Genomic DNA, 23,708 nt, shown 5'->3' with positions numbered 1-23,708 from the left:
ATTAAACAACACATTCAATATTCTGTGGGCGATTAAGGAGAGAAACGTAATAAGCTTAAGCTTACCATGAAAACAACAAGCTACATAGTAGAGCACTCATTTTCGACTTCTTAGCCATTCCACGCACATTAACATGGCTTAACGACTTACTTACTTAACAAACACTTTATTTGCGCTCGACGCTCTCAACGCCAGTGCATGCAATGAACAAAAAAAAAAACAAAAAAAAACCAACAGCTTAGCCTACAAAATTAAGTTGATATAAAACCAAATATCGCAACGGCGCCAGCGCCAATCAGTTGTTGACGAATTAAACGCTTGTACGTTGCCATTGTACATATTGTATTTACCGCAAGTAACGGTAAAAAAATTTAAACGAGAAAAAACGCACAATACAAAGGATCCATTAGCAATGGCTCGTCTTGATTGTTCGCACACAGTCACAAAAGTGGTAACGCTCGGTTTATTTGTCGCCTGCCTGTTGCACGCTTCAACGGCGCAATTGTCCTACCACACGGATTCCAATTCGAATTCTTTCACCCTAAAAACTCCATCCTTGCAACAGAGTTTCTCGCGCGTGTTTGGCGGGCAGCAGCAGCAGCAACAGCGTCAACAGGCATCGCCTACAGCACAACAGCTACAACAATTCGCACAACCACTTTCACAGCCACAATTCCAGCCGACACAGCAGCCACAGCAACAACAATACGCGCAACCACAACAATACCCAACAGTTCAGGTGAGTGTTTGGTGAAAATGTGTGCATTAGAGCAGAACTTATTTGAAGTGGTTTTCTTAATCGGGATTATGGTCGTATGTTGAATTTTTTGTGAACAAAAATTTTATATTTTTTTAATGACTTAAAAATCGGGTGGGAAAACTGCAAAAAATTTCTGAATTAATCCATGATTTAATCCACAAACCTATAAGATGAAAAGCCGGACAATAAGAGCATTTATTGTTAAAGGTAGATACGGAGATAGGAGGCTGAAGTGCCAGTCGCTTCAACCACAAGCTGGGCACATTTTTTTTTTGCGCAGTTTTCTTCATCGGAGAAAAATTCTAATTCATCGAATGTATCTGAAGGGACTGAAGTGTTAAATCATATTCACAACATCTAGCTTAAGTCATTCTCCTATTTAGGTACATTCCTACATACATTTATAGTACAATCTTCGAAAATTACCGTTTTCATTTCTGAATGTTATTTAGCTCCGACTGCAGTAGATAAATCCTTCCAGTGCAGAGGATACATAATTCGTGTTCGTTTTCTATACAATCTCTACTAGGAGGCCTAAATTCAAAAATTCAAATTTCGGTTAGTAAAACAAAGATGGAAAAATACTTGGCACGTAGACATTTCTGAACGATCTTGCAATCAATATCACGCAATCATCCTTTGAGAAGCCCTACAAGATCAGAATTCCTGAAAGGGGCTGCTGTGAAGCGTTAATATCTATGAAAGAAAAGGGTCCCAAGTACGATATACCGATGCATCGAAGATGGACAACGGGCAGGCGTACTTTGACCAAAATTCAAGTGGCCCATACGCAACCGTATTCCTGTGTACGTAGAAGGAAAATCAGGGCCAGAATAAATATTGTGTCTGATAGTCAGACAGCACTAAAGGCCTTAGACTCATTTAGAACGACATCAAGGCTTCTGGACAGTTGTACAACTCTTCTTAACAGCCAAAGAGTCAATAAAAGAGTGATGCTGTGAGGGGGTCGCTGGGCATTAAGGGTTTGAAGCTGGAGCCCTAGTTCGTTTGCACGGTAACGAGCCTTTCTGTGGCACATCCGAAGGATACTCTGTAGAACTACTTAAGGCCAAATTCACAGTGCGATTCTGAGTTAACTGAGCACTGTGAATTTGGTCCTTAGGAGCTAAGAAGAATCTCACATTGCTGCCCACCGGCTGAAGTCCAAAGGAATGAGATAATCAAAGAAATTCATAGCTCCTTCCAGATGGAACTCCGAAATACTCCTTGATCTTAGCCGGGAGGGCATTAAATAGGACTCTTACAGGCTACCTGAAAGAACACTGCGAGTTAAATTCCATTTGAATAAAGTGGGGCTTTCTATAGGGATCGACTGCAGAGTTTGTGGACTGGTGGAGGAAACCTCAGAGTATATTCTTTGTGACTGCCCAAGTATCATAGACTGATGTAACTTGGGGAACCATTATCCTCTCCATTCAAATTTTGGAACACGGCACCCTCTAATTTTGGAGTGACAAAAATTAAGGTTTAGCACAATGTATCTATTTCAGTTCGCATATCTGACGTAATACTAATAATAATACATTGAGAGTCCCATGCTTCAAGAAAACAACTCCCATCGAACCAACATACAGCAAGGCCATCTACAGTATTTTCGTGAAGATGCCTTGAAACCGCTTTTTGAAAAAATAACCCCAGGAGTCTAGAGAGTCTGTGTCCATTCGAATGGCTAATAGAGTGTGATATTTGTCGTTGGCAGTAGCGATTCTCTGTAGGATTTCAATGTTGATGCTGGTTTCCAGATAAACGAAACCAGAAACGAAAAGTACAACTGTAAACAGTGATGTAATTACGGATGCGCAAATGCGCCGCCTATTTGTCCTAAAGGCCGATTCGCTTTGGTTTCGTACAAAACTTGGAAAATGCCGATCAACGTATCTTTTGTTGAGGGCGATGAATCCATACGCCAGCAGTTCTAAGCTCCTATAAAAAACCAGGATTTCGCCTACGGTCTGTGTTCGATTTACTAGTTCTAAACCACATGTTGGCGGTAGACTTTAGTCTTTCCCACAAAACCCTCTATAGACGATGCTTGGCGCGCTGGCCCTTTTGTAGTAGGCATAATGGCGAGATCGCTCTTCTTTTGGGTTATCCGAAGCACGTTTGAATTTCATATTTTGCATAATTTTCAATTTATTGAGGATATACATATTAGTACAATAAGGTACAAGGAAAGCTTAGCTTTATTATTTTTCCTATTGTCTTTCAAATCTTCTCAAAGCCAATCAACGAATCACCTCAGGCGCGTCTTTCTCTCCTTAATTTTCCATATTGTTGCCATTTCGCAGTATGGAGAATTGTTCATTCCTTAATTTTAGGGCACCCTGGACTTCATTTATCATCGTTCTTATTTTTATAAGTGCTCGCCATGGTCTTGAGACCTTCCGTAAGGTGTTGAACCTTCTGGAAATTTTTCGACCACCATGTTTTGGCCCTGGCAAAGTTGATTAGCCTTAAACCGTTAGCGATGAGGTCTCTCAGTCAGGTTGTGCTCCTTTACTTTACAGCTGTAGTAGACGTGACAGGGTTCTATTGTATTCTTACGTATGTAAAATCAAAGTATAATCTTTGTTGGCCTACTAAGTACTATTTCTGTGCAACGGAATAAGTTCACAGGAGGGATGGAATTCGAAATTTTAAAGTTGTACCGAAATTGGTTAAAATAATGGGCCGAAATAAAAATTAAAAGACCGCATATTGAGAGGGTGCCTATTCCTATTTTTGCTTTTTTGAAAAACCTAAATATTTCAGGCAAAAACCACAAGAATTCGTTTTTTTAATTCCAAACAAAACTCGGAAAAATTCAAGAAATACCAAGAAATTTTCACCAAATCTAAAGATCTAATTGAGAGGGATTAAAGGTGCAGAAAATAGCCCAATTGTGCTCTTTTTGCATCATTGCTTCTAAGTGGCTTTTAACTTCCAAACACTATGAAATAATTCAGCTAAAAAAGTATTTTTAAACAGAAACTAATCTAACTCCAAATATCTAATTAAAAAAACAAATTATCTCTTCAGCATATTTTTATTTGACACTTAATGATTCGCACACATCATTTAGTTCCTTAATGGTCATCGGATTCACTCGACGAAGAATGTGACGAAGATGATGATGACGACGACGAGGACGAAGATTGTGATGAGCTGCTTCGTGACCCACTATCAGGTGCCGCGGCGCGCTTCTTGCGTTGGTCATCACTCAGGGACTCACCCGAATAAATCAAATCTGATTCATTCGAATAATCTGATTCAGCACTCATCGAGTTACCTGCACCCAATGCTTGTGAATCGATTTCACGCTTACGTCTACCTCCTGCAGGCATCTTCATAACTTCACCATAACCGATTGCCATAGCATCGTTTACCTTAGCACTCATAATTTGTATTTGCTCACCGGCTGTCGCTACACCATTTTCCACCATCTCTTTCATTTGGTTGGCCATCGTAAGAGCCGCCTTTTGGAAGTCCTTTAAGAGACAGAAGCTGTGGGTAGTATTTGAAATTAATTGGTTATGACAAAAGTCACAATCACCTGTGGTGCTGGCGCCGCGTGCGTTCCTACCCAGCAAACTGATACGCTGAGCAATACTTGTAAGAGCATTTTTGCTTGCATTTTCTGTCCGTTCGTTTTGATTTGATTATTGCAACTGCGAATAATTTATTAATTTATATTCACATGTTGGGGACTTATTCGATCGGGGGATTTTTCAAATTGGGTAATTGTGTGTGTGTGCGGTGAATTTTGCCAATTGCACGCAAATTGATAGCATCTCTTTGATAATTACGCAGGGAATTGGTAGTACAACACAAATGAATAAGTAATACTAAATAATATTTAATTATATTGCTTACATGTGTATTTCCTCAAGTTATCTAAGTACCGTACACATAGTATACGTGTACATTAGAGTGGTCCAAAAAAAATTTTCCGCGATAGGGTTTGGGGCACTTTCCAAATTTTTTCCTCTTGCCGAGGAAAGAGGTGCTGGTACCAAACTTTACGTTTCTAGGTATAAATTTTGAGGATGCTCATGATGCTCATATTTTACTCTAGAAGTATTAGGTACATATATTAATAAAACAATTGGTTAAGTAACTAAGAATTTTCAAATTTAAATTATCTAAAAAAATATCGCAAGCTTCATTTGTCATGGCAACAGTCGCTTTTATTAAAATCACCAATATTTATGCCAGTTTCACAGCGAACCAGTAGCGAATTTCAAGGTCATTGAGCACCCTGTATTGGTTGCAGTAGAAAACTGAAAGTTGGTATAGATGTTACAAATATCAACAGGAAAAAAAACTAAGGGGTGCTCCCTTTTCTAGGATGAAATATTTTTCCACATACAAAAATTGGACTACTCTAATGTACATATTACTAACAGTGTGTAACAGTAACGCTACGACCCCAGCGAAAGGGTGTCCAAATATAAGTATCGATTAAATAAGGATGGAAAATAGCCACAACGGCTCAGAATTAAATAAAAGTGCTAGGCAACAGTTTAGGAATAAGATTTACATAAGTCGATTAAGATTCATACAAGGATAAAGGTAAAGTTGAGTATGTAGAAGGAGAACGGGATAAAGTTAAAAGCAAAAAAAAAAACTAAAGATTAAGACAAAGAGGAAGGTATATTTAAATACCTAAAAAAATGGTTAATGTGGGGGATGAATGAATATAAAATCAGGACAAACGTTAAGGAATAGATAAAGATAAAAATGAAAACAGAAATATAAAGATAATAAAGTTAATAAAAAAAAAACTATAGATATAGAGAAAGTAATAGAGACAAAGGAAAAAGCTGAAGAATGAGATATGTTATGTTTTGTTATGCTCTTACTAGTAGAGTACTTAGTAGCACTGCCAATATGACTCCTAAATACAGTCGACATCGAAAGCATGGCTGCTCCTGCTAGCGCTACATTCTTGAGTGGGTGCTTAGCTGACTCACGAAGTGGTCGGTGTAATAAGTCTCGGAGGCTTCCACTTTATCCCCCATAACATGGAGCGTGATTAGACTCGCACCAGTTATTCTTTCTTCATTCTCATTCCCTTTAGGTATGAATGAACCCTAGGCACTGTAAGGAAGGGGGCACCGATGAACTTTTACGCGAATAGGTTGGGGCTTGCGGGAAGGGTCTGTGCAGGAGTATTTTGCAAAGAACTCTCCACCAATCTTAAATTAGGGCTTCCAGATGGTTGTAGTATTCTGTAGGCAGAGATAGGAAGCACTCGATTGGCTGCTAACTTGCGCGACAGCGACAAGGAAGATAAGTACAGACTGCGGTCATGACGCTCCCGAAGCTAGTAGAGAAGAGTCAGAATTATATTGGTGCCAGCGGGGCAGGCAAGGCCACATTGATTCCTTCTTAGTGGGAATAACTTTGACAACAAATGGGCTACCCTTGTTTTAGAAGTTTCCTTAGACTCACGAAACCACATCTCTCGATTTTTAAGGGTATATTTGTACTTCACGCGGCGAGATTGTTACATTATGATTCCACCTATGTTTATAGCTTGGTTAACTACAGTCTTATTTATTTATAACAATATTATAATAATAATATTTAGGCGTGTACACTTTTGTTAAGTGGTTGGTCGAGCTTTTCCTCCAATTTGAGGTGGGGGTCTTGATGTTGTTACGTAAATGGATGGACCTACAATTTTCAGAAGGTGGCGTAACTTCGATTGGAAAATAACATTGATGAGAAGCTTTTTCAAAGCAGAAATAAACGCGAGTATTTGCCATTACCTAAGTTAGATGTAGGCTGGGCCAGTTATCGAATCCCGATTCTTCGGAGTGGTAGTACGCCCCTCTAACCACTCAGCCACAGCGGCCACTTCCTTCCAAACAGCCCAGTTTTTGTAAGATTTCTGTCTAAATAACTGCGTTGTTTGGTATCTAACCAATTCAGAAGATCTCTGCGGATGCGTATTCTCTTGCCTCCGAGCTTCGTTCTTGGCACACAGCATTTGTCGTTATATATAGCTTTGCGGTTGCCGTTAATAATAGTGTGTTCCTGATGTGTCCTGTTTAAGGAAACTACATAAACCTAACCTAAGGAACATTCGGAGTTTGTGCTGCTCACGCTGCTTTTTGAAAAAATTATCATTCTGCTCCGGTTGACTTAAACTTTACCCTAATTTTCTCATAGCATAGACAGACGGCAACGTTAATCCTTATTAACAGAGCAGTTGATCTACTCAAAATTGTGCTTTGACAGACATCAGTATTGCGAATTAGGAAAGCTGCGAGGTCGTAGGTTAGAATCCCACGGGCAGCAAAATTCGTTTATATATTTTTGTTTAGTTCTTTGGCTCTTTTTGAGTTTTTTCTTTATAAAAATTAAACATAAAAAATTTAAAATTTTTAAATTTCCAAATTATCGAAACAGGGATCGAACTTGGGCCCAACCCAACGACTGACCGTTTTGATCAATGTTGTCATCGAAAATGCTTCTGTTCCTAGGGCTTAATCCGGACCAACTGCAGTTAATTCAAGTGATAATTCCGAATTAGCAAGTTGAACCCGATCAAATCTGCCGTCTGTCGGTGCTATTACATTCGCCATATTTATGATTATGTTTCGAAAAATAGTCATTAAGGTTGTTGCCACGTGGAATTCTTTAAATCGAACCAATTTTTTTCATTGCCTAGCAGAATTCCGGCATTTCTGATTAAAAGGGTTTTTTGAGAATATTTTTACTTTCTTCGTTGTTGTGTTTCAAATAACTGTTAATTCGTCGAAATTTTTTTTCTTATGTACCTTACCGGATAACTGACCACGTTAACCATTTTCAATAATTGTTTCTTCGAAAAAATGGTACTTCAACAAGGGGGATGAATGGTGATAGTAGGTATATTTTTGAGAAATTGTTGTTTCATCGCAGAAATAAAAACGGGGGTTGGCAATTGCCTGCCGATTTACGATTCACAGAAAGGCATGGAATTCAAAGAACGTTTTTTTAGTAAATGTATTCTGAACTCTGCGTACTGATCAAAAATATTTTTGTACCTTGAAATATTTCTTTGCAAAAGGTTCTTTTTTAACATTTTAACTACTTACATATGTATGTATGTAAATTCTAATTTTACTTTGGATCTTTTTAAATACTTTTTATTTATCTTTTACTGTAGTAATTATAAGTGTGTTTGCATTTTATTATGGTACATTCAATTTAATATAATAGCGTTGTGATATCTGGTCAGCAATACAAACAACTATTCAAATTTAAAACCAAAACCCTCATATGTTTGTTCTTCATTTGCGTGTTCGCATTTCATATTGCACAACCAAATATTTTCAAAATAATGCCCATATCGTCAGTAGCATACAATCTTCTTCTATTACATTAAATTTTAATAAAGTCAATTTCGTTTAAAACAATATGCCACAAATTATAATTACTGATTGGCATTTAATTGCTGGTATCCAACATTGGTTGGCCAAGATATTGCATGTTCGATTGCGGCCAGTTATGAGTAAGTAAATGTGGTTGAAAGGCAGATATAGCAAAAACATACAGTGACGGGCAAAACTGTAACATGGTGTAACACTTTTTACTTCAGCCATCGCTATCTTTCCAAGTTCTAACGACTTCCATGCTCTTGTTGTATATTCTTGTTGGTACATCCCTACTCCCTCTCTCATAATGATTTGAAGTCAATGCAACAACAATAAAAAGACCAGCAGACAAAAATGTAAATTAAGGCAGATGTTACAGTTTTGCACTCATATATTTTTAAGAACTTTTTAACAATTTTCACGAAAAAAAAGAACTACTAACACAATGTTCAGTACTATTTTACTTGTTTCAGTTCCTGGGTGCGATTTGGCATACCTTATTTGTATCTTTGTAAAAATTCTGGAGGTATATCCTTAGTTTGCTTTCACAGCTCATGTACTCGATTTTACGGACTTTGATACTTATTAAGCTGTGCTTTTAGTTGATTTCGCAAATTCTCTTTGAGATTCATGTACGCGGATTGTGGAGGTCATTTCAAATTTACAAATTTTTGCTTTTGTATCCAGGCTTTGCGAACAAATGCAGTATGTTTTGCGTGATTTTTCAGCAGAAACTCTATTTTTTTTTACTAAATCTTGCAAATTTTGTTGAAATATGAACAGATACTGTTCCTTACGCATTATGCGTACTAACGGACCAACAAAATTTTTTAAATACAACCCCAAACAATTAAGATCCTACCACTGTGATTCACAGTTTGCCTTACATGATGCGCATGGGCTTAATTTGGGTCTTTGATCCAATACCATGCCCGGCGATCTGATTGAAAGCGATTAATTTAGTCTTGTCAGACCAAATAACCTTCTATTGAAACTGAAAAATATGTTTTTTATTGCACTCTGAACGGCCTAACATATCCCAATAGGCAACGGTCCGGGTTTCGTGCGATGCAGCGAAACGCTGCCACACTCGCACATGTACTATGATCAAATTTGTTTTTTTTCTTTTTTATGATGCCTTTGCGCTCAATTTGGCAATTCTTCGCCTCGCTGTCTATTGATTTGCATTAAAGTTTAATACCTTAAGCGCTTCTGTAATAGTGGCTGCATCGCTACTTGCTGCTAAGTTCACAAGATATCGTACCGTAATATTTTTTAACGGACTTCCTTTGTCCTTGGGAATACTTTAGGCTATATTTTTTCTCAGTATTAACATTTTCAAGTAGCAAATTCCAAAATTGTTTGCCACTTTTCGTGCGGTTCCGTCTTTCCGCAGTAAATCTATTATTTACATTTATGGTTCCTGATTAACTATGTTATTTACTGGTGATCACTTCTTCAATAAATTACAATATAGAAAAAAGTCATCTGACTTCCAACTACGTAAGAGATAACTGTCAAATGCAAAACTGAGAGTGAGTGCAAAACTGTAACATCTGCCTTAATTTACATTTTTGTCTACTGATTTTTTTATTGTTGTTGCATTGACTTCAAATTATTATGAGAGAGGGAGTAGGGATGTACCAACAAGAATATACAACAAAAGTATGAAAGTCGTTAGAACTTGGAAAGATAGCGATGGCTGAAATAAAAAGTGTTACACCATGTTACAGTTTTGCCCGTCACTGTATGTGTGTATATATAAATGCACATATGTATATTAATGTATGTATGTATTTAGTGCATTTTTTTATTGATACTAAATAAATGCATTCTATGCAAAATAATTTTCATGCATATACTAAACCAAAATTTAATTATTGCTAAAAGTTAAAACCAAGTACCGTTGAAAATCCCCAAAGCTATTTGTTATTTCATATCTGAAAATTCAATTATTGGTTAAATTAAATACAATTTTACCAGTACGCTGGGGAGAGCTCCCAATTAACTAAGGAACCACGGTATTTTCTGTTTAAGCCTCTCTTTACGAGTTGGTCAATATAAAAATATAATGAGGCATATTTTTGTTTTCGTATGATCTAAAATTTGAAATATATATACATAGAAAATGATAAAAAAAATTCATGATTTGCGATTCGTACGAAACCAAGAATACGCCCCAATATTTTTCTACATTATGTATTTTGGAACGAATTTCCGTCATATCTTGTTAAACTTGTTTGGAGACGAACGGGGTTTTGGCGATGTGCCATCTTCAGTGTAATTTTTCTTCGTTCGTGAAGTTGACGATGGCTAGGCGATGATGAACATTTCAAACCCTGATTTCTCAACATCACGAACAACATGTCGTTGCGTATACGCGCCGTTGGTCAGATTTTGCGCCTATTCCACGAAAATCTTTTACATACAGGTGTGATTTGTTACTTTAAGACTAATTATTCAAAGTATGATGAATTAAACGTAATTTTTTGATTTTTTTAGATGGTGGTTAAATCAACAGAGTATACGTTCTTAAACTAATTCAAATAAAGCCATTCTCGTTTTTTATAGAAAAATTTATTTAACGAATTAACGAATTTAGTAAAAATTAAGCACTCTAATTTATTATACCAACATTTTAATTTTTTATCTCCAAAATATACCATTATAAGGTTAGGCTGGGTTATCTTGGCTGCCCTCATAAAGCACAGGAAAAATTTGTACTTAGGCCATCATAGTTTCGATGTGATGGTCTGTTACAGACTCCTTGTCTGCCTTCTTTTATCTTAGAAATATTACCCATTTGCAGCTCTGTTGAATGCTTGATGCTGGCTTAATCCACTTCAGCCAGACATTCCTTCATATCACGGCAGCTATTGTAATGATGCGGGTTCCCAATTGTGAGTCGGAGCGGTGGTTGCCCCAAGCGGAGGAGAATGTGAGATCTACGTTTATCCAATTTAGGCCTAAAATATCACAATCCAAACGGTGCTAATCTTTATAAACACTGACTGGCGCACAACACCCACAGAGGTCATGAATGTCATCCTGATCATCTTGCCAACAGATTAAGTGGGCATACAGGAACTAAAAAGTGGGAAAGCACAGAGAGGTATTCATACTACCACTTTTTAAAACCAAAATTTGATGAACAAAACGGACTACCGCAAACCAACGACCACTTTCAGTAAACGGCATCAAATAGAGATACCAAGTAGAGAATTATGGACAGAAGGAGTCCCGGGGCATGAAAAATCCATTCGGTTTTATACTGAGGGATGCAAGCTTCATTATAGAGTAGGCAGAGGAGTATACCATTTCAGTGACTTTTAGGCCGTACTAGCGGCTATACAAGAATCTGCTGACATTCTGCGTCCTACTGTGGTCAAAACAAATATAATTTATACCCCGATTCCGTCCTCAGGTAGAGCAGTTCACCTTGCATCCGGTACGGGTACCAGGACATAGCAACATACCGGGAAACGAGAAAGCAGACCATCTTGCATGAAAGGGTACTTCCACACCATTTTCACCAGCCTGGTCAATCGCTGCCTGCAAGCTCAAAACTGGGGAATTGTTCCTAAAAAAGGCACTGGCAAGGTGTGGCCAGAGTGGGACATGAACAAATCGCGAGAGCTTTTATCCTTGCAAAGTAGAGAAATGTCGTTAACCATGGGCACAAACTTTTAGTGAGACGTGCAAAGTGATTAGCAGTGCCCCACAATGACTTCTGCTGAAGCTGCGTTGAAGAAGAAGAACCTGTGCCTATCAGGCACTTGCTGTGCAAATGTACTGCACTTTTGGGCAAAGGCTTTTCAAACGATTTATGCGCAGCGGAAAAATTGAACATATGGCAGCTGATCAGATTTGCTGACTCCACAAATTTGTTCAAGAAATGTGGTTTTTGAGAAATCTGTGGTATCACAAAAGGCGCATTAATATCCAGCTAACTCTAGTTTACAGTTATACTGGCCAATAGTGACGAGGACCACCAACTAAATACCACGATTTAATACAATTTTTTAAACCCCAGTTTAATATTCTACTATAGGACCTTATTTAACTAGATAAGCGCTGAATTTTCATTTTATTTCCATTTATTTTACACCACAAATAAACGTTATCAAGTACCGAACAGCGTTTAAAGTAATCAAAGAATTAACGTTAATTACAGCAAGCTCCATCCATTCACATAGTATTTGCATAACCTTCAGCAATTGAAATTCAAACTTACATATGTATGTATTTACATTCAGCCTTGACTCCTTTCACCTGCTGCTTTCTACATAGCCTCACTCATTCGTATCGCCATTAAATTGCTAGGCAAAAAGCCTCCAGATAGCACCAATAACAATTCCCGCCAACTCAACCAACGTTTGCATCATTTGTCCAAAATTATCGCTGAACCACTGCGAAGTCGCACCGCTGTCCGCCTCGCCGCCGGCATCATCTGCTGCTCGCACAAAACGCGAGTGGGTATTTGCAAGCGTTTTCGTTAGCGCTGAGTGCTCATCATTGTGGCGGTGTGCAGCTTCAGCTTCAGCTGCTATTTGACCAGTGGGAGTTAATAAAGCATTACGAGTAAAAGGCTGCAAGCGTCGTACGTTGCGCTGTAGGGCATTGCTTCGCGGCTGTGCAGCTAACTGTAATTAATGTTTCTATATAGTTTTTACTTTTTATTTTTTTTAGTTTTAAATTCTTTAAGCTGAATGTAAGTTTGTACTCTATATACACATACCGTTTGTACTGGAGTTCGTTGTCTCCATTCGGCAGCTGTTAGCGCTGCTGTTGTTGTAGCTTTTAAATACAAAAGGAAACTTAAAACGCCAAAGGAAATGCGTAACAAATTTAATTGAGTTTCCTTCATTCTCTCGTCCAATTATCGCATTTACCGAGTGCAAACTAACTGTTCAGCCGATTTACGTCACAACGCGCTAAATGCTGCGGGATATTCAATTGCTCACGTTGTGAAGGAATCGCGCTCGCGTACGCTGAAGGCTATGAAATGGCTGTGTTAGGTAGAAATAGCCACTGTGCGGGTTTACTTTCAATTAGAGATTTAAATGTGTTAGCATTCTAATGAGCGTTTTATAAATCGCTAGCGAAATACTTTACATTATTGTGTAAATACATACATACATAGATACTTTCGTTTAACATGAAAATCCACTACAGATTGTTGCCATTTTTAATTGGCGGAAATTGGTGCGGAAACAGATAATGGTTTGTAGATTTAAAGTGATAGTGGATTGAAAATTGGACTACATTGGCTTTAGCTTTAAATTTTCTCACACGGGTATAACTTTTTGTTAGATTCCTGTAAATGTAATAAATATGCTTGAAACAGTATTTAAAGTATCAGTGTGAGTACTAAATACACAAATGCTTACCATTTGAAGATATCTAAGTACTTAAAAAGTACTTCTTGAAGAATCGGTTGCGCGTGTTAGCCAAGGCGGAACAATGGCAGAGATAGTGTTCAACGGTCTCCACCTCTTCCTCATCCCTGCAACCGCGACAAAAATCGTTGGTGGGGTATCCTAGCCTTTTTCCGTGTGCGCCCATCGGGCAGTGTCCGGGGATTACCCCGACTACTATTTAATCTGAGAGAGGGGCGGTCCAGCCGGGTCAACAGTCAACAGTCAAGGAGCATTTTAATGCCAGCATGTTGAGAATCTTCCTGCATTCTATGGCTACTTTGGACGTTGTTCCGTTAGAATTGAGAGATTTGATAGCAGCCTGGCTGTCAGAATAGATAGCAATAGGCCGTTCTGGAGGGACGGAGGTTATGAGCCACCGAGCCGCCTCGATTATGGCGTTTAATTCTACTTGAAAAACAACACAATGGTCCGTTAAGCGAAAACTGAGGTTTAGTGCAGCTGGCACGAAATTTTCCGTAAAGATCCACAGGTGGAATATTTAACATTATTTCCAGAGATGCAAGCCGTCTTCTGCACCCGTTCCACCTTGCCTCTGGACAAAGTGTTGTTTAGCACAGGCCACCATACGATGAGCCCGTAGAAAAGAATGGGTCTTATCACAGCTGTGTACGTCCAGTGTACTATGTGTGGCTTCATTCCCGGTTTTTGCCCTATAGCTACGGTGACCATAAATATGGATTCAAAATGAAGGACAATTTTTCAAAAATATGCCTACATATATTTACGTAGTATAAAAATATCAAAAGAGTATTTATGATTCTAAATTCTTAATACATTTTAAACTTTAAAAACGAATCACGTTTTCTTCATCGATATTAATCTTTTTTTACATGAATATTTATAAAAGTATAGGAAACATATTATAATTACAACAGCTTACACGAAAAGTGAAAATCTTTAAAAGATTATTTTATAGGCAAATTTTGAGTCGTTCAAAACGAAAACAATACCCTTTTTTTTTGTTTTTTGTACTTTTCGCAGTTATTTGTCAAAAATCGACGTCATGAATCGACGTAAACGACGAGTTACAAAGGTATTTATGTGCCCTTTACAAAGATTATAATTTGTGCAGATTTCACTTCATTGCATTTACATTTCTAATCCGATATTCATTATCTTTGGCTTAAAATTTACTATAATGATATATCTTCTTTATCGAATTTTTAAACTAATGAAAAAAATAATCAAATAAAACTGCGTATTTGATTGAAAATCTCACTTTTTTTGACTTTGACGACAAAATGCAAATGGTCGCCTGTAGCACTAAAAATTTTCATTGAAGTCGCCACAAGTTATATATTTTGGTAAGAGGCACATCAATACCCTTCGAGATGTAAGTCGCTTACGTTGATTGGGAGATTTTTTCACGAGATATTGAAGAAAAGCTACGAAAAGTACCAAGAAACACTTTTTTTGAAAAAATCCATCCATTGTCCGATAATTTTAAAATAACGGATAAAATGCGGGACAAATGCAGGACGCTTGGAAAAAAGCAGTACATTTTCAGGTTTTTCAGGTTTGGAAAACTACGCAGGACCTACCTTTGAAAAACAGTACGGTCCTGCAAAAAACAGAACGGATAGTCACCGTACCTATAACCGTCTTACAGGCATAAAGGGCGGTATTGACCTTTCTGGAGCTTTCAATGTCTCGCTTCCAGCCAAGTTTCTTGTCTAGAATAATTCCAAGGTATATGACCTCAGTTGAGAGAGTAAGTGCCACCCCATTTGGGGTGGGAGGCTTAAATAAGGGAGTTTTATACTTTCTTGTGAAAAGTACCATTTCTGTCTTGGTAGGATTGACGCTAAGTCCACATTCCTTGAACCAGATGTTTACCAGACCGAGTTCATTTTGCTCATAACTCAATCAGGACCTGAAGATATTTGCCCGTTGCCATGATTGCTATGTCATCGGCATACGCTATGACTTGACAACCGGTGCCCTTTAGGCTTAGAAGTAGGGTGTTCACTGTTAGATTCCAGGGTAGAGGGGAGAGAACGCCCCCTTGGGGGGTGTGTCTGGTCACATACTATGTAATGGAACCATCCCCCAGTTCGGATAGAATAGTTCTCTTTTCGAGAAGGAGCCCAAGAAAATCCACCAGACCCCGCTGCATCTCCGCCATAAGAAGGGAGTTAACAATAGACTTCGGGTAGATGTTGTTGAAAGCACCCTCGCTATCCAAGGCCACGGATTTACCCTTAGAATATGAATGCTGGTTCGGGGACAGGTTGCCAGTTTTTATATTCCGTCGAATATATTCGTCGATGAGTCCCTCTAGAGTTTCAACAAAGAATGAAGTGAGGCTTATAGGCCTGAAATCCTGCGGTTTCACTATTGTTATCCTTTATTGCATCGAATTTTTTAAATAATTTTTTGAAATAATCATATTTTTAAAATTTCCGAGTCCTTCTAAAAAAATATCCGGAAGTGGAAGAGAAAAACCAAGTACGCATTTTTACTATAAATTACCCCCATAGTTTCACGAATATATTAATTTTTTTGTGTGTAAAATTTACTATCGCGCGGTGATATACCTGTGATTTATTGTATCATTCCCCACCGTGAGAAAGTTAGTTCACTTTTCTTCATTTGAATTAAAAATTTTATTAGATTTTGTACATTAATTTTCTTTTAAATTCGAGTAGAATAATTTTTTTCTATGAGAAAATGTGCAAATATTTTTAAGTACACAATATATGTACATATATACATAAGTATGTATGTATGTTGGTTTTGCTAAAAATAAATATATGTGTATGTATGTATGCTGAATATTTCCAATGACTGTTCCACGCCATACATAAATGTCTCCACCAAAATCTTACGACTGCCCGCCGTTACTTCCAAAGCTCTCTTCCATTCGCTTCATCGCATCCATCACCGACGATGCTATATGTTCGTATACACGATTCATATTTTCAGAGAATTGCTGCAGATGGGCCATGAACTGTTCTTTCAAATCTCTTTCCTTGCCCTCGCCCAGTCCCTCGAGATCATCAGCTTCCGTTTGCCGTCGACGACGTTGGTTACTTTTCGATTTCGATTTCGATTTGGAATTTTTCGCTTTCTTTCCGGCCGCTGCCTTACGCGCTTTCATACGTGCTATGCGACGACGCGCTTCATCGACAATATCATCACCGCCGTCAGCTGTATCGGTGCCACCACCAGTACCACCCGCGCCACCACCATGGCAAGGTGCATTCAGTTTGCGCATAAGTTGCGTAAATGAAGTTCTCGGCCCCGTTTCGGAAGTCAGCTCACTGCCATCGAGCGAACGCTTACGTCGAAGTTCCTCATGCCAGTCTATGCTCGTTTCTGGTAGCTTGAAGCCGACATGATCGCGCAGTTCAGCGCCATTTTGAAAGAACTCAGCCACTTGATTGCCTTGATCGAAAAAGTTCTGCGAAAGCGAAACCTTTTTAGAGGCATGTCTTTATTATACATATGTATACATTTAAAGTGCTTACCTTTGGCATTGGTGCTGCTGCCAGCAACAGCGTCAAGCTGCTCCAAATGCAAATAGCGGCAAGACCTCTTTGTAAATATATGGCTCGTCTTCCGCTCATTTTGTGGTGTCCCAAGTAAGCAGCCCAGGACCTTTTGCAAGATACTCCTATTTCATTCAATGTGCTGTCAGTGCTCTAAAGCAACTGATGCATGCAACAATTATTTATTAAATTTATGTTCAGTATATGTGAATATTTTTTTTGTTCGTATTACAATTAAGTGCATTACTGTGCATCTGTCGGTTTCGTGCTTTCGTGTAAACTGCAAACTGCTATCGACTCATCTCTTTGGTGGCGTTTAATTACTGATCTGTAGCTAATGGCGTGATTGCGTCCGACATGCAATAGTTCAAAGAATTAACACATTTGCGCGGTTATTTATTGATTATCAGCCTTGATTTTACCTACTTCAAAAAACAAACATCCGCTGGTTACATAATATTTGCTGGAATTGTTTTCGCAGTCGAAATATTCTACATAAAGGGTGTTCGATTTAATTTTCGTTTGGCCGAAATAGTGGGTTTTAGGTTTCTATGTCATATCCCATTGTGATGACTAAATAGGTGGTCAGCAAATTGCCTGAGTAGCCGACAGTTGTCAGTAAACTTTCAAGATCAAACCACTAAACATCCCCGTTGTTGTGTAACTTATACATTTCAAGGCTTCCTCAGCCACCGGAGGTAGCTTCCTTCATTTCATACACTGACGGCTGATCGATACACATTGGCGCCCGGAAATGGAATTGATGATCTCTGCTCAAAATAAACGTCTAACTATCCGAACTTTCTCGCTGCTTCACAGCACAGAGCCTAATACTCCTCTTCACCACCTAAGCGAATGAGGTCAGACTTCAGCCTCCAACCAGGCCAAATTAAAAATAAATCTATTCTCGCCGAAGATTAAAAAATAGTTATACATATTTGGAAAAAAACGGAATAAAATTATTAATCCGAGAGTATGATAAATGAATGTTCCTTAAAGAAAAACACAAACAACGAATTTTGTATATTTCTAACTCGTTGGTCTGATGGAGTCGATTGTGTGAAGCCTTTCGCAGCTGATCTTGCTGATCTGAAGGCATCCCTTCAGCTATTTATACAGGGTGTCCTAGATTACCCATCCACCTCCTTTAAAAGGGAGGGAAACGTCTTTTATTGAATAGCGCAAAAATATTACCTACCAAATCAGAGATGCTCTATCTTTTGGTGGTATTGACGATTTCCAGTTTCGCCGGCAAGTGGGTTAAACTGTCTGAAAATCCAATTTTTTTTTTTTATTAGACATACATATTTTTGCTACAGATGCGGTTTCTGAGGATAAAAATACGCAGCTTTCGTTTGAAACTTTTTCTCCGAAGTGCCTTTTTTAAGGTCTAAATTACTGTCGAACTTCAACTCGTCCTGGACTCCTAAAATGGACGAAAATTTTCTTACTGGAAAACTAAAAAATATGAATCACCAAGTCGGGGACGCTGAATCTAAGGTTTCGACCGGAAGTCAATTATTTTAACCGCAAGACCATTCCTGAAAAAAGTCTACTATACAAGTATTTTGGTCCAATGAATCCAAATTTGTGGTGAAAAATGCGTGTCCTATTTAAGAAAATGGACTTCTGGTCGGTTTAACCCGCATCCGGGCGAAACTGGAAGTCGGTAATAATACTAGAAGATAAAGCATCCCCGACTCCTATAAAAGCATTTTCGTCCATTCAGCACAACGAGGCACACGCCATAAATCGGAGGGGAAACTCGGCGAAGCACTAAAATAATGTGTAAGCGCCAATCCATTATTATTATTATAAATTTTTTTTTATCAAGAATATGCAGTAGAATGAAACAATCCACCGTTGCTTTAATTGGCACTGAGATTACAAGTCAACAATGTGTAAATTTTTATAAATCCTAAGTATCAAGGTGTATTAAACAATGTGGTGTTGGGGCGACAGCTGAGTTTTTCGATGTGGAGGCCATTACGTCAAAATAATGTGTTTGTTGTAACTCATACCAATGACAGTATGGACATCAGCGTATAATTTGTTAGTGTAATTTTTTACTTATATACGGCCAACACCACCTTGTTAAATACGCCTTGCTAAGTATGGTCACATGCCTTCCAGTTGACTTTATAGCATTGTATAGGCTTACAAGTATGGAAAGCGCCATTTTGTTTGTTTACATTTGAAAACAGCTGAGATCACCTGATTTTCAATTCTCTCATTCTCCTCACAGAGTTACATTCAAGTTTCAGAAAAAACTTTAAAATGTAAATTGAGAAATATTTTAGAAAAATGTGTTTTTATTCATTTGAATTCAATAAAAAAGAAATTAAAAATGCGTGCCAAGTCTTGCATTTACAATAATAACGATAAATGTGTATGTTCCAGGCAATAATTCAAAATATTTGTGAAACTTATCGTTTTGCGCTAAAATACAACAATGTGTGTAAAATTCGTTGTCATTGCTTCTATTTTGAATATCATATTCGTGCCTGCCGTTGGAAAAAATAGGTAAATTTGTATTTATTTTCAAGAAAACATATCAGTTAAAATATATTTCTTTCCAGAGCGACATACGGACAAGTAAGATGATAAATTTGTATGATGAATATCGCGGAAAAACTTTTGTATCAAAATTTCTATTCTAATTTGCATTTGAATTATGATATCAACAGGGATGATTTGTTACGTATTTTTTGAAGACAATTTTCTTATAAATCTTGAGATTGTCGATTTATTTTAGAATTAAAAAAGGTAGTTTGTATTAAAAAATATATTTACACTAGCAGTATGTAAATTACTTTTATTCCGAATTGAAACGATTTTAATGAATATTCATGGTTACCATTAATAGTAGTATGACAGTTAGATCTAAATGAATATTTGACAAGAAAGATAGAATACAAGATTGCGCCGTCCTGGCGGCGATGACATATCTGTACAAAAAGTAATAAAAGTCGAATTGGATGTTGAAAGAAAATGTGAGAACAGCAAACTTTCTTAATAATAAATTTTTCGATAAGGAACGTGTTTTGATTGTGCTAATTTGTAATAGCCTTATTCATAAACAATAAAGTAACTTAAAAAGGCTTATAAATTGGAAAATGTTTGTAAACGGCAATTTAAAAAGCTTTTTAAAATTTTTATTTTTTATTAATAAGGCAATAAAAATATGTGATTTACAATAACTTTTAACAAAGGAAATACGAAATAAGGTGATTTTTGCGGAAGTGGGTATTAGTGAATTTCAGTGCATTTAAAAATTCAAAGTAGAGATAACATAATCATAGAAAAGAAGATTGCGCCCTGCTGGGATGATGAGTAAATTTACCACAATGAGAATATAACAATTAAGTGAAAAAATTTTATTTTTACAAATTTAGTGAGTAGTAACGCGTTTCAAGAACGATATTTCAGACAAATCGTTAATGAACAACTTTTTGTCCTTCCCGTCTGCTTTGGTTTTGGCAAAAAAGTAGATAAGCTCCTGACGGCGATCAAGTCATTTTAACCATAAAATAATATTATTTGCAAGAACCATTCACTAAAATTGTGACTAACTTTTTATTGTTTATTAATTATTTAAAAATTATAAACCAAAATTAGTAATATTTTTATGAATGTAGTTATAAAAGTTCACAGAGGAAACGCCGGAAAACAATGTATTGGCAACAACATAAAATTTATGGCAATTTAGATGTCAACAGAATAATAACTACGATAAAAAGGCATGAGAGAAGTGTGCGAGAAACGGTCAACAAATTTCTTATAAAATATTTTGATTTTTGCTGGGTGTAAATGAAAACTCAATGAGTATTAAGGAAAAGAAAAATTTGAAAATAATAAACAGAAAAAGAGATGGGTGCACAAAAACTTTAGTTAAATGTTTTTCCCAAATTCTTAAAAAGTAAGCAAATCGATTTTTTTAATGTTACTTTACATCTATTTTCTTTTTTATGAATAAGGTCATAAGCATGTACCGTTTTTATAAATAATTCTTATAGCAATATGCTATATATTTATTTATACACTTTTTGGCTGGCGAAATATGTAATTTTTCAACTTAATAGAAAAGCGTATTTAACCACATTACTTTTTTTAATATTGAATGGCGCAACACAACAACTCTTTTTGTTGCACGAAACCCTTGAACACGTGCCTGTCATCTATTTCTTCTGTTTCGACATTTCGGTATTTTGCATTTCTTTCATTTTGACGTCATTCGCATTGTCAGATTTTTGAAATTCGTTTTGGTTCGACATTCTGCTATTTCATAATTCTTTCATTCTCATGTGATCCATCTTCCATTTCTTACCTTCCATTGCCGTTCGCATCGTCGAACGTGCCTGTCAAACACTGCCGCCATCATGCTTTTCAATTTGGCAGGCACGTCCGCTGTTTGGCAGGCACGTCCGCTGTTAGAAAGAGAATAGACAAAAAGGGGCATAGGATTCCATACTTGTAAGTATATACGATGCTTTATAGAAGTACTTTACAAAAATAATAAAAATAAAACAAGAGTTCAAATGTCTCGCAAGCAAAGCGTAGAACTTTGCTTTTTATTTCTATTTCTGTTTTGTTCCATAAATATTTAAAACAAATAAAAATCCGCTTAAAAGTCTGCTCAAAATCATAAGTTTCGTGGAAAATAGAAAAATAAAAAGCTCTTCAACAACATACATACATAAATACATACATATGTATGCACACACCCATAACAATTCCACCAAAGAGATGTATACGTCCGAGGTGAGCCTTCGAAAGTACCAGCTTTTAAGTTGAATGTCCTTTGACATTTGCCACTTATTCTTTTTTACGCATATTTAATATCAAAACTTTATACATATTAATCTTTTTTTTCTCGTTGCAGTATTCCAACGCCGCTGACACCCAGTCGCCCTACCAACAGGCGCTGCAATATTCACAGTCGTCTTACCCATACAACCCCCAGTACTCGACGACTCAGTCAACAACACCCGCCTACGCTGGCCAACAGCTCGCCCAACAGCATTACGCCCAAACACTGCAGCAAATCCAGCAGCAACAGCAACTGCAAAACCAATTGGAACAACAACAATTGCTGCAGCAACAGCAGCAGCAGCCGCAGCCGCAGCCGCATCGCTACTCGGCGCCGAAGTCTGCACAGCCAAATCAGGTCGATCAACTGCAAGCCGCTTACCTTGCCTACCAGCAACAGCAGCAGCAACAACAATTACAGCAGCAACAAATACAGCAGCAGCAGCAGCAACAACAACAACAACAACAACAACAACAATATGTTAGCCAGCAAGAATACCAACAACAGCTGCTGCGTCAACTGTACAGCGAAAATCGCCCAACGGCAGCCGCCTTCACTGCTGGCGGCAATCAACAGAACAGCCCCATTTACACCACCTCCGACTATGCCAACTACATGCAACAACAACAACGATTGGCTGAACGGCAATTCGGCTCGGCGCCAACTGCTGCCACCATCACTGCCAACAATGGCTTTTCCACAACGCCCATCTCGCCCACCATCGACAGCGCCAGCAGCACCACCGAAAAGTTGCTGGGCGTGCAGTACTCGCCATCGGACAAAGTGTCGCACGTGAAATTCTCCAGCGGCAATCTGCAGTATAACTTCTAAAGGACGCATTAGTTACATATGCAGCTTTTTGTGTTAGATATTATTGGTGTGCAGATATTATTGGTACGCTGGATGACGGATTGATGTGTGTACGGTGTGAACATCCGACATCCGAGGCATACATACATACAAACCAAACAAAAAAAAATAAAAAATCAGCTGCAAAGGCAGTGAGGGTGGCAAGCTTTCGTTTACTACATAAATTCCTATAAATTTGGCATCGAATTTAATCTCTCCAGTCTGTCTGCGAGGGTAAATTATTTAAATCATTATGAGCCCAAAAAGAGAACGATTTCTGCATATAGATTTTTGTATATAGAACAACAGTCATCTAAATTTAAGTTATCCTTTTTTCAAATTTAATTTATTCGATTAGCTAAAAAATTTTGCAATACATGGTTGGAAAATCTTCGACTGTTTGGAAAAATTCGTTTAATAAAGTAACATATGCGCGTGCGAGTATGTGTGTATTTAAAAAACCAACTTCGAGAGTTATTTCTTGCTAATGTGTTCATAAATATCTCAGCAGACCCGGCGCACTTCGTACCGCCTTAAATTAAAATTTTTTATTGAAATATTTTGGTCCAATATTTTAACCACCAATTCACGTTCACGATTTCCAGTGGCATATTTATCTGCTAAGATTATGGTTTGGTGAGTGTCAATAGGCATATTTACATTGCCGTCTTAAATGACCTAACGGAAGTGTTATGCCCGCGAAGAACTTCATGAAATGTCTTAGTGATCTGGCCTTTCACAGCACGGTTAATCGCACAACGAAATAAATTTGAAGAACTTTTTCCTCTACACTCCCTGACGGCAACAATGATCCGGTTCTATGGTGAATCTATACCTGAAACTTTATAGTGTAGTTGGTGGCAATTTCAAAATGGGTGAGTATCGCTGTTCTTTAGAAATCCAATAAAGATTGACTCATTCCATAGGTAATACCTTAAGTCTCTTATCAAAGGGCGCAATGGTACTGATGGTTGATTTAATGGTCAATGG

General features: G+C 37.6%; 3 protein-coding genes across 3 annotated transcripts in view; 2 read left to right on the top strand and 1 right to left on the bottom strand.

Moving 5' to 3' along the window:
- On the top strand, positions 1 to 22,981 carry LOC118733147 (transcription factor SPT20 homolog). Its single transcript, XM_036462408.1, has 2 exons — positions 1 to 739; positions 21,942 to 22,981. The coding sequence occupies exons 1-2, from the start codon at positions 413 to 415 to the stop codon at positions 22,698 to 22,700; spliced, it is 1,086 nt and encodes a 361-aa protein (XP_036318301.1). The 5' UTR covers positions 1 to 412; the 3' UTR covers positions 22,701 to 22,981.
- Positions 1 to 23,708, top strand: part of LOC118733152 (cuticle protein 21.3) — a 147,834-nt gene that overhangs the window by 65,177 nt on the left and 58,949 nt on the right. The gene's annotated exons all lie outside the window — the stretch shown is intronic.
- LOC118733150 lies at positions 12,241 to 13,235 on the bottom strand. Its single transcript, XM_036462410.1, has 2 exons — positions 12,866 to 13,235; positions 12,241 to 12,770 (listed from the first exon to the last, which is right to left on the bottom strand). Exons 1-2 carry the CDS (start codon positions 12,992 to 12,994, stop codon positions 12,447 to 12,449), a joined length of 453 nt encoding a protein of 150 aa, XP_036318303.1. The 5' UTR covers positions 12,995 to 13,235; the 3' UTR covers positions 12,241 to 12,446.

Source organism: Rhagoletis pomonella, unplaced genomic scaffold, assembly GCF_013731165.1.
Source record: "Rhagoletis pomonella isolate Grant_MI unplaced genomic scaffold, Rhpom_1.0 Rhpom_scaffold_00002, whole genome shotgun sequence".
NCBI classification, from domain to species: domain Eukaryota; kingdom Metazoa; phylum Arthropoda; class Insecta; order Diptera; family Tephritidae; genus Rhagoletis; species Rhagoletis pomonella.
The sequence above is the reverse complement of the archived record's forward strand: the minus strand, read 5'-3'. Positions and strand labels throughout refer to the sequence as shown.